The sequence below is a fragment of the Phoenix dactylifera genome, unplaced genomic scaffold (assembly GCF_009389715.1).
Source record: "Phoenix dactylifera cultivar Barhee BC4 unplaced genomic scaffold, palm_55x_up_171113_PBpolish2nd_filt_p 000516F, whole genome shotgun sequence".
NCBI lineage: Eukaryota > Viridiplantae > Streptophyta > Magnoliopsida > Arecales > Arecaceae > Phoenix > Phoenix dactylifera.
The window spans coordinates 71,519-83,979 of NW_024067929.1; the positions used below are offsets into that span (position 1 = coordinate 71,519).

Here is a 12,461-nt window from a genome sequence, read left to right on the forward strand (position 1 = left end):
GAAGATAGACTGGCATAAAGTAGGAATGGGGCCGGGTTTGGGTTGTATTTTTTGCACGACAAAATAATTGATCTTCTTTCATGACATCAACCACTAGATCGTACCTGTACAGATCTCCAAGTAACTTGTGCTCCTTCATTCATTTCTCTGCATAGATCTTGAAGCGACCATTTTGTGATTCAGTGGGATTCATGTGAAGGAAAGTGAATCATTCTTTGGTTCGAAAGATACAACCCCTGTCCTAAGAATGGAGGGTTGTTAAAATTGCATTGATTTGAGTGATCATTTTTAAGAAGCAAATCGCGAGCTGATTTTTTGCACCGCTGAATTAGTCATGCAAAAAGTTTCTCAGGCCACATGGGAGGAGATGAAATATTGGGTCCTCAGAAAAATTAGGAGAGATGGAGAACCACAAAAAGTAGTCGAAAGTTAAGGAGGGTTGTAGGCATGGAGAAATTTTAGAGTGGAGTCAGCAGAAACTATAGGAGAGGCCAATGAAATCTTCACAAGAGATTATGGCGAGTTTTTGGATCTTTAGGGATTCCCCTCCACCCCCTTGGGCCCCACCCTAGCTTCACGACTAGAAATCCTTTGATACAATAACTTTGTCTGGTAATTAAGATATCACTCAAGTTGTTTCAAAATTTTTATTTGCCTTTGTTAAAGAGAAATGAGTATAGTTACGAAGCCATCCCGGAATCAGCAACCATCTACCAGCTTCCTTAATTCGGGAGTGCCAGAGAAGAGACTCCTCAAAGGAACCCTAGGGCTTGGGTTTATCTTAATGGCTTTTTTGGTGGTTATGCCTCCCGTATTTACCATCCTTGGAGGCTACCAAAGCCCATTGCCAATTTGGCTTCGTGAAGTTCGAGTATGGGCGAGAGGAGGTAAACTTTTGTTCACATTCTTAAAGTCATTTGCCAGGATATTTTCAACATTGTGTTCTAGTATTAGGCCCAAAGCACAATGCATTATGCATGGGAGACAGTACTCGTTTTCATCATTTTTCAATTACAATATTAATTAATAATTTTCAGAAATGATTGATTTTATAAAATTAATTAATTGTTGTCGTTGTAGTTGTTATTATTTTGGTTGTTGTTGGTGTTCTGTTAGTTTGATTTCACTTGAACAAACTTGGTCAAAATCCTGATAGAATGCCCGTTCATTGAACCCACAAACTCACCCGAATACATTTGGTATTGACCTATCCCGTTTCAAGGACAAAGCTAGATAGGAAGGCCTATAAGTTGTTATTAGCTCAGGTTTCACAATTATATTATAGTCTATTGAAAGCAATGATAGTTTTTCCATAAAGAGAGGATTTTGACCGCTAGGTTGGTACGAAAGCTGAAGTTGGATAAAAGAGGTCAGTAAAAGCCTAGTACATGCACGCTTCTCATATGTGATGACTTCAATCCAAATATATCTTGTAGCCTTTTTGCAAGTGGGGCTGTTTCCTTCTAAAGTGCCAATCTTATTTTGCCACTCCAAAACCAAGGTTTCGAATTCTAGCCATGAAAGAATCTACTGATTTGGATCCCATCTGACATTGTTATTTGTCAATATATTGTAGAAGAAATATGATTTATTATGTTAACTTTTACAAAATAAAGTATTACTCTCAAAATGCTATAGAGTTCTATGTTTGAAGTGATAAATAGTTCATTAGATGAATAGTGAATAAATAAAGCAAATATTACAAAATTATCAGAAAACAATATTTTTTTAAGCTTTTTTTTTTTCTTTGGGAAAGGGCTCATAGGTAATGGGCTATATAATATGGTTGGTCCTCTCGCAAATGCCCGTAACTCACTGAACCCTGATGATGGTAGGACTCGATCCCAAGTTATTTGGCATAACTGCCAAAAACTGTACGAACTTAGCATTTACACCGTCCTTGAACGGGAGTTATACATGGAATGAACCAATTCATAATGTGTAGGTTTTGTGATTTAATGATTGGGAGACAATTCTTATTTTGCCCTCTTGCAATCTTGCCTATTTTTGGGAAACCATATTTTTTTTTTGGCACGGCAGTGCATGAGGTGTTAGACCTAACACAAGTCAGATTTTTATACCTAATGGGACCCAATTTGGTTGCGGGAAAGCAAACCCCAATCAGCTAACCCTAATTATCACATGTCGTCTTTATCCCTGGCTTAGTAAACTTTGGTATTTGGTTGAAATTTTATAGGTTAGTGGAATAAGAAGTGTATAAAAGTAGGATAGAAGAGAGATCACCTCAGTTTCCTTTATGGTAGGATGGAAAGAGACCCAGATTGTCTCATGTTTTGGCCCCCTGAGCAAATAACTCTTTAAGTAACCATGTTTTGATGGTTTATCCTGTAACCAAACATACCCTATAAACTTTACTTTGGTGTAAAAGATATTGCAACTTACACTTGCTGCAATTCCAGCTCCATGTCACCTCACTTACTTGGCATCTTAATCTACTAGCGACCAAACAGGCTTCCAGTATACATTTCCTTGTACCTTTTCCCCATGCCCTAGCTCATTAAGTATGTGTATGTGTATCACTTGTAGGTTTAGAAGATGGCTTTGTTGCATCTAACGGACCAAAAGATAAGCTTCTTGGGGGTCTATTACCTGCTGGGTTTCATGAAGGAACCTGTTTGAGCCGATATCAATCTGCATCATACCGGAAAGCATCACCTCACTTACTTTCCCATTATCTATCAAGGAGGCTGAGAAAGTACGAAGCCCTCCATAGGAGATGTGGGCCAAACACAGCATTGTACAACAAAACCATAGAACAGTTGAAGAATCGTCACAACAACGGGACTGCCGGGTGCAACTACGTTGTATGGATACCGTTCAGTGGCTTAGGGAACAGGATGCTAACTCTTGCTTCAGCTTTTCTTTATGCTCTCCTTACCAACAGGGTCTTACTTATCCACCCAGATGCTAGCATGAGAGACCTCTTTTGCGAGCCATTTCCTCATACCTCATGGCTTCTTCCTTCTGACTTTCCCATGAAGGGGTTCCCGAAATTTAGCCGCACAAATCCTCGGTGTTACGGCAAAATGTTGAGAAGAAAAGCTAGTGCTAACAGTAGTGATGATGCTGCAGCGCAGCGACCGCCTGCTACTGTCTATCTTTATCTTTTTCATGATTATGATGACTTTGATATGCATTTCTTCTGTGAAGATGATCAACAATTTCTTCGGAAGATCCCTTGGCTGGTTATTGAATCAGACAATTACTTTGCACCATCTCTCTTTTCAATTCCATCATATGAAGAAGAATTAAGCAGGCTATTCCCCAAGAGAGATACTGTTTTTCATCATTTGGGACGTTATCTTTTCCACCCAACCAATACAGTGTGGGATATGATAACCAGGTATTATCAAGCTTATCTTGCAAAGGCCAAGGAAAGGGTAGGCATCCAAATAAGAATTTTTAACAGAGGTAGTCCATTCATGCATATGTTGGATCAGATACTTGCATGTTCTTTAAGGGAAAATTTGCTGCCTGATGTCAATCTCAAAGAACCAATTGTTTCGACTACAAATAAAGTAGTATCGAAAGCTGTTCTTGTAACTTGTTTGCACTCTGAAGTCTATGAGAAGATGAAGACAATGTACTACGAGCACCCGGCTGTTACTGGTGAGATTGTTGGTGTTTATCAACCAAGCCATGAAGAAGTCCAGCAGACGAAAGAGGAGACGCACAACAAGAAAGCATGGGCAGAGATTTATCTTCTGAGTTTGACAGATGTGTTGGTTACAAGCGCCTGGTCGACATTTGGATACGTGGCTCAAGGTCTTGGGGGTTTGAAGCCATGGATTTTGATCAGGTCTGAGAACATGACGATGCCAGATCCTCCTTGCCGTCGAGCCTTATCAATGGACCCTTGTTTTCATAACCCTCCCACTTGCTCCTGCAATGGCAAGAGGGATGTTGATAAGGTACTGGTCTCGTATGTGAGGCATTGTGAAGATTTGAGCTCAGGCCTCAAGCTGGTTCATGAAGCTTAGTGGCTGTTTCTTACCGACTTCGCATTTGGATATGCTAGAGATCCTACTAGATATATGCTTTGATTGTACAAAAGTCACTAGATATTTGATAGAACTCCACTAGTTAATTGCGTTGTATATAGTTCGAAAAATGTAAGTGGATGACATGACCAAAGCATAACCTTATAATTTCATGCGCAATATCAGATCAAATTTGCAGCCTTTATTATTCTGAGACTTTCCTTGAAGGAATTTAGTCATTTTTTGTACATCTGGATTAGATAAACTGATCGATAATATAATGTGATCTATGATAAGTTTGAATACAAGCATTGATTCTAAACCTATAGATAGATGATGAAAGGATTAAGGCATGCAAAAGCTTGGACAGTTCTAATAGCCTCCAATTTCTCCATGGCAGAATCTCTCTTTTGGAGGGGGGTATTAAATCTTTGTTTTAAGCAAGAGCAAAGGTTCCAACTGCCTTTATTAAAGATATGAAACCTTACAAAAGCTCTGACTCAGAAGATGGGAAGCAACAAAAGTTTTTCATCAAAAGTGGGGGTTTACAAGAAGGAAGGGGGGGATAAGTCATTACAGAGAAGGTAAAAACCAGACATCTGTCCGAGGAACAATGTCACTCCACAAGAAGAGAAACAAAATGCCTTTTATTAGAATGCAGAGATTTTCATGCCAAAAAAAAAACAAAAAATCATTGTTTGTTTCCACCAGAGGCACCAAGAGATAGATATGATCAGAGTTTCAAGCTTTGTTGGGTCACGCCTCGAGTCCAGAGTGCGACAGATGCCGCACGCCTGCATAGCGAACCACATGGGCATGCAAGGCTACAGACCATATCAAAGCAATGACAAATTCCTAATTTTTTTTAATCAATAATTTATTCAAAGCAATTTTCTAAAGTTTCAAAAGTACCATAAGTCAACATAAATCCAATACTTTAACTAGTTTATCTAAAATGCCAATAACTGAAGGAATCATCAGAAAATTTAGCGAACTCCCCAAGTCTCGAATGGTCAGGTGTCTATGCATCTGGATCTAAAAAATAAAAAAAAATATGATAATGAGCTATACTAGCCCAGTAAGCAACATAATATCTCGGAGTGGGGTCAAAGCATGTCAGATAATTAATTAAAATACAAAATAATGACTGAAAAATAAATCACAAATAAATATATATTTTTAAAAATTTATTAAGCATTTTCATAAAAACTTTGATATTAGAATTCCAACATCAATAGGCTATAGCCATGTAACCTAGTGGCATGGGTCACACAAAGTGCCAAAAACCACTATTGTTAACCACTGATAGCAACAGTGTCCAAAAACTACTATTCTAATTATCGGTGGTGTGGTGTCAAAACCGGTTCCTCACAGATTACAAGTTGACAGGGCCAACGAATAATCTCCATTAGCAGGGGCCAGAACAAATCATAGCCATGCTGAGAAAAAATACATACAAAATAGATTTTTTATAATTTGCCTAGTCACGTTTTTCAGATTTCACAATATATAACATTACTTTAAAATGATTATTAACATGCTCGACCTATTTAACTAAGCACAAAATATATATCAAAATTTAGTTATGGGATATTATCAAGCTTATCTAGCCTAGGCTGATGAAAGGGTCGGCATCCAAATCAAAGTTTTCTGAAAGGGACCTATTTCAATTCATGATGCATTAAACCAACTTCTATCGTGCTCTTTAAAGGGGACGTTGTTGCGCGATATCAATTTTGAAAAACCACTTGTTTTAATTATAACTGTAGTTAGATCGAAAGATGTATTTGTTAGCTTCTTTACAAACTATTTTCTTTGAGAAGCTAAAGGCGATGTATTGGGAGGAGCCAACCATTAATGGAGAGAGTATTGTTGTCCATAAACCAAGCCATGAAGGGTAATGGCAAACACACAAGCTGATGCACAACATTAAAGCATGGCAATGATATATTGTCACGCCCCCAGCCCATTGATATTTGATGGGGGATGTGGCATCCCACCACACATGTAGGGTTTGTCTCCACAAGCATACAAGGTGACAAAACGTGAAGCAAGGATACTGACCATTCCAACAACACAGGTAGGATAAAAATTTCTGAACTAATTCTTGATTTTCAAAAATTGGATTGGCGACACGCCAAACCCAAAACAAACCTACTTTAAACATTAGGTTCGAACTACAAATTAATCAACATGCCAACTTTTTAGAATATTTAAGAGGTCCAACTGGCTTTACGAAACCACAGCGTCATGCAAGGAGGCTTTCAATACAACATGGTGTTGGGGTCAGGTCCAACTTTATAAATTTAGGACCTTGCTTTAACCTAACTTCCCAGTCACTACCTGTCACCTTCTATGCCTCGGGAATGAAGCAAGTATAACAAAAGAAGCTTGAGAACTCATTAATGTATGATACACCGTAATTTATTTAACTAGAGAATTGCTAATATAATCCTAAAGAGCTGTATATAAATTATTTTCTGTATAAATATATAATTTTAAAATATATTTTATAAACCATTTACCAAAACCAAAGTTTCATATACATGCAAACACGTTTAATAAGCTGCTTATGTCCGTTTCCAAAAACAGTTTCTCAATACATCAATTTATAAAATTAAGGCTACATTTTTTTCCTCTGATAAGGCCTAAAGTATCCTATTTAATCCTTCTAGAATGGGTTCAAAGTGCTTTATTTAAACACTGCAAAGTAGATCCAAAAGTATCGTTTTCAACCCTTGCAGAGTAGTACAAAACTCCTTATTTGACTTTGAAAGTAGGTCCAAAGTGACCAAGTTTTAGAACAAATTATAAAGTGCCAACATAGAGCCTTTGTTGGCAAGGTCCTAAATGTCACTAGATTGAGAGTCCAAAACTAACACACAATAATTTTACTAATACAATTTCATCTTATTTTGCCAATTGTATTGATGGCTCAAATAGTTTATGAAATCCTCAAATCATACATGAGTATCCAAAATTTTTCAAATATTTGATAGACATGCATGGTTTCAAAATAGTATTTCAAGCACTTCCAAAAATATAAGGTTCACGGTTTAATGCAAAGGTTCCATTTCTATGTAAACATGACAGTAGTTCATTATGATAAAATACATGGATTTCAAAAATATCCACTAGTTTCAATGTCATAATATTTTCTTGCTTGATCCAATTTATATGCATACAAAGAATATTTGGCTAAAACAAAGATTGAAGTGTAAGTTTAGATCTCATGTCATGGGTATCAATACTCGAGCCATATTATTATGAGCATAACATGTGCCAACGAGAGAGTGCTGGCATGAATAATATGTGACACCATATCGACTTAGCATAATACAGACCAACATAGTTTGAACTTTGCATAATTAAAAAAATTTATACAATTTATTTCAAAAAAAAGAATTCACAAAGTAGATACACAATTTCAAAGGTATGTTGTAAAATTAGTATAAATATATTTTAGAGATACGTAGTTAAAATTACTCTAACTAGTTTACTTATTGACAAGCTCAAATCCAACAAGAAGATTCCTATGCAATCTTCAAAATTCTGTTCGTTCGATTCCTGTCTAACTAAAAATGTGCTAAACAGATCGTTGTTAGAACCGACAAACAAGGTTTAATTTAATTTTACTCTTACCTTTCCTACTCGAAGAATAGCGGTTGTAAGAGGTCGATTCACAGGGAGGTGATTGGAGTTGCATAAAAATTAGAACGTTCACTCGGATTCGAAATCGATTTTTGAATAACAAAAAAAAACATTATGTCGGGGATGTTGATAGATTCTCTAGTCTACCGGAGAATGATTTTTATTTAAAAATAATGAAAAGACAAGTTCTTAGAAATCAAAGAGCATTTATAAATTCATGAAATGTTTAACTATTCAAAGGACTACTTTGGCATGGATGAAAACAGTGCTAAGAAGATTGAAACCTGGAACATAAATTGCATAAAAAAAAATTTCATATATTGCATGAAAAAGAAGAAAGATTACAGAATTTGAAGAACGGAAATTAAAAACAACAGAAATTACAACTTTAGCATAAATAAAACTCTAAAAAAAAAAAACTAAAAACCCCAAAACACATGCTCTTAAAATAAAATTCTTAAAAAAAAAAGAAAAAAACAAAAAATCATATTAGAACATGCTCTGTTTTCAAAAGAGAAAATAGAGCATTTCCTTCAAAACGAGCCCTCTCCCCTGTTCCTTCTTGAACCAGCCGAGCACTCCTGTTACTTGGCCTCCACCCCGCACACCGAGCTCTCCCTTTGGACGTGAGCTCCTCCCCTTTTATAGATCCTCACCAGAGATCATCCACATGATTTTGCGTGGAGAGGAGGAAGAACGGGTGCCTGGGATTTTGGCAGGTGGATCCGGACGCGTTGTGGCTGGATGGATCATGGATTGCGGCTGGATCGGCTCCGGTAATCTGCTGCTGTGGCCGGAAGAAGAGGAGATGGGAGCGTGAAGAGGGCAGACGCTGAGGATGCCTCGAATCCGGAAGGGAGAAGCGGGGATTTCTCGGAGGAAGGCGTGGAAGCTTTGATGCTGGGGATTTGAGGGAGAATCACGGGCAGAAAGGACGTTGCAGGGTCGAAGGAGACGCGTGGGATTACTGGAGGAGCTGGGAGCATTGGTTATAAGAAATCACAATTTACTGTCATATCAGATATAATATTCAAAACAAATAAATTATTTCTCGTGCAGAGATTTTTTAGTGGCTCAGCGAAGCGCCAACAATAACATTCATCCTACCCCAAGGATTGAGCAAAGATGGTTGGTTGAGTTATTTCCTGAATGGTTATTAAAACAGGTTAGACGTTGAATCCTATTAGGTCTTTTATTATATTCTACGATCGGAACTTTGAAAAATTAATTATTATCTGACTTAAATATTTTTAGGTACCGACTATGATGGAGAGACATTGTTCCAATGAATTAATAGTCCTTGCTCGAGGTCCGAACAATATTGTCAACAAATATGATGGGTTCATTATAAATGGTTTTAAATTTCATACAAAAAAACGTGAAACATTTAGAAAAATCCAAAATAGTGGAGTTAGGGTTGAGGCTGTTGCCCAAGGTGACAAGCCAAGAGGGGGGGGGGGGTGAATTGGTTTCTCTTAATTTTTACTATCTTACTTATGTCAATTGATGAGTTAGTGAAATAGAACAATGCACAATACAAACACACAAGAAGTATAGTGGTTCGGTGCTCTCCTAAGCACCTACGTCCACTCCCCAAGCGACCCCTTGGGAATTCATTATAATCCCGCGGATTACAGTTGGATTGTTTTCCGGGCTCACAATCCAAAAATCTTTACACTTTGATTTTCCGGGATCACCAAAAACCTATGTTGGTTTTACGGGCTCACCAACAAACCTTCACAATTAGTTTTACGGGTTCACCAATAAACCTACACCGTTGGTTTTACGGGCTCACCAACAAACCTTTACAAGGTGATTAATAAAAGAAGGAAGAAAGTTGAAGTTCCTAGATGAGCAAATATAACATTTATAATCTACAAAGAAGAGTTTAGAGAATAGTTATCGCTTGATGAGACTTCTCTCTTCTTTGTCAAGAATGCTTCACTCTTCAAGGGTGGATGGAGCTCTTAATATCTCTTGGAATCTGCTCAACCACTTTCTTTTGACTCTTGAATGAAGCACTTGGATGAAGAAGATTAGGGCACTTGTCTTTCTTGTGTAAGCTTTGATATTTTGCAAAAGGATGTTTCCTCTGATGAATAGTGTCACTTTAAATAGTTTCCTTCATCCATTGGACAAGCCCCAATGGTTAGAATTCAAAAACTAGCCGTTACTCACTGTTGGGAGGTCAAAAAGTACTTCTGCAGAACTAGCCGTTATGCTTCTGCCCGTGCTTGGGTCGACTTAATTTTTACTGGGTCGACCCAACTTTCACTTGGGTCGACTCAACATTTACTAGGGTTGACCCTCTCAGACCACAGAACCTTGCATTTCAGCCTTCCTTCACTTGGGTCGACTCAACATCTTTTTGGGTCGACTTAAGGTTCAGTTGGGTCAACTCAACTTCCACTTGGGTCGACCCTCTCAGGGTTTCCAGAAAACCTATTTTTGAATGTCCTTGCCTTTGGGTCGACTCATGTTAACTTGGGGTCGACTCAAGTTTGGGTCGACTCAAGTTTCATTTGGGTCGACCCTCTCAGGGTTTCCAGAGAACTGTTTTCTTGAGGCTTGAGGATTGGGTCGACTCATCCTTTACTTGGTCGACCCAACTACTGTTCATCGTGCCATTTTTGCAGAAGTGTGCCAGATAGTTTCTTGATGTGCCGGGATCGACTCAATCAATCTTGGGGTCGACTCAATCCACACTTTGCTGCAACTTAAGGTTAGATTCATCCATATAAACAATGAAATGCATATTTATCTTATTATACTAATGTACTGAGAGTGACAGACTTATAAATGATGTATCGAATTAACTTGTAACATACTCTTGATTATTGTATTAATCATCAAAATACCACTATCATCCTCAATCTCCCCCTTTTTGATGATTACAAAATATAGAGTATGAGCCTACTGATACTTATCTTAAAATTAGTTTTAAAAGGGCTCAAGTTGCTGAATTTCAGCTTTTCAAATTTGAGAGTGAAGTCTTCCCCTTTTTCATCCAAATGTTTCCAATTTGACCTTTTGAATTACTCTCCCTTTCTTTTATATTTCATTAAAGATGAAACTTCAAAAATTTGAGATAAAGCATGAGTTTCAGATTATGTATCGAGGTGTGAAAGGTATGTGCCAAATTCTAAAATTCTATGTGCCAAATTTTGAAATTCGATTTAAATCTTAGACTTTAATATTTTCATTGTTACAAATTGCTCCCCCTTAAATGTATATCCTTTCCTATTATAATGTTCAACTTGTTTGTCAACTTATTTCTCTTTCCTTGCTCAACTTATTTCTCTTTCCTTGCTTCTCCTCCTTTTTGTTATCATCAAATAGGTGCATGGGAATAGACACAATAATTAACAAACATTTCAGTTTCATTGATCAAAATGGAACATTGTAGTACAATAATGCCAAAACAAAATAAATACAATGTTCCTCAATCAAAGTACAAAGTACATGATCAACACAAAATACATATGAGAAACTAGATACATATCCTAGGCTCTAATCATAATGCTAATATCAGCCTAGGGGGTATCTAATGGCTGTGATCTAGTCCTCATCCTCGTAGCATAAGTGGCGAGGGGAGGTCGAGCCTGATGGGACTGAGTCTGGCGTGGAGCTCGGTGAGCTGGATGACTCTGTGCCGAAATCTCTGACTCAGCTGCCTGGGGCACAGATGGTCCATGAACCTCTCTCTCTCCGTAGAGCTCCTATCTGCTCTCTAAGATCGCTGATCTCAGCAGTCATAATATCCAATCTGCTCGTCAGTCCATCAGTGATAGTCCTCGCCTGAGCTGACATAAGCTCAGTCATCCTACTCCAAAACTCATTTGTGTATCCCGCAGGAACAGATGACGAAGGTCCAGCCTCTGAAGGTGCTGTAGGATGATCCGTAGGCTCCTCATCCTCAGGGATGGGGTCTCCAATCTCTGGTGCATCACCCTGAATCCTAGCTCCAGCACGTACCCACTGCCCGTTCACCTTCTCATAACCTATGCGAATAAGGGATCGTGCAGTGTATGTGTCAGTGAATAGTAGATGCCTGGAGATCTCTCCCTCTACTGATATATCATGCTGTCGGAAGATCAGGGTGAGTATCATACCATAAGGCAGGAAGACTCTGGAGTTGCATATGACCTTTCTCATCTGCCTGAGTATCATAGCCGGGAGATTCAGGGGAATGCCCTGAATAATGTGCTCCATGACAACCAGATCTCGCTCAAAAATGAGATCAAATCTCCCGCTCTTCGGAAATAAAATCCGACCTATGAAGTTATGCAACAACCTCATTTTAGCTGAAAGAGAGCTTGCTATTACATTTTCAGAATAATCGAAGTCTTCATTCTCAAGAATCAACTGCAAGGCTCTCAACTTGTTTTCGGGCTTTTCTGGAGTTGCTCCTTCACAGGGGAGATGAAGCAACTCACTCAAACTCTCTTCGAAAACTCTAACCATTACTCCTCGAACTTCAGATATAAGCCCTCCCATTCCAGTTTTCAGGAAGGCATAGAACTCACGGACCAATCCTGGGTAGATCACCACATCTAGGGAGCAAAGATACTCCCATCCTTGCCTTCGGATCCATTCCCCCAAACGAAACCCTTCTTGATCCAAAAACTCGGAGTGGATCCTTCTCCCCGTGGTAACCGGTCTCCCCGCAAATTTCGCAAGTTGGACTGAAGGGGAGGGAGGAGGAGAGGAGGCTCTACACGTGTCTCACCTTGTGGAGACACTGTAGAAGGCTCTGCAGCAGCCCTATCCGCACGGATGATCCGTAAAACCCTCCCGGATCGCTTGGCT

General features: G+C 38.6%; 1 protein-coding gene across 1 annotated transcript; it reads left to right on the plus strand.

The window, feature by feature from the left end:
- Window positions 1–509: 509 nt before the first annotated feature.
- Window positions 510–4,212, plus strand: LOC103718388 (galactoside 2-alpha-L-fucosyltransferase-like). The gene is made up of 2 exons (XM_008807183.3): window positions 510–887; window positions 2,548–4,212. The coding sequence occupies exons 1-2, from the start codon at window positions 671–673 to the stop codon at window positions 3,999–4,001; spliced, it is 1,671 nt and encodes a 556-aa protein (XP_008805405.3). The 5' UTR covers window positions 510–670; the 3' UTR covers window positions 4,002–4,212.
- Window positions 4,213–12,461: the final 8,249 nt, after the last annotated feature.

Coding starts and splice junctions, on each gene's coding strand:
- LOC103718388 (XM_008807183.3), top strand. CDS start 671: ATGAGTATAGTTACGAAGCCATCCCGGAATCAGCAACCATCTACCAGC. Junction 888..2,547: donor TCGAGTATGGGCGAGAGGAG/GTAAACTTTTGT, acceptor TATCACTTGTAG/GTTTAGAAGATGGCTTTGTT.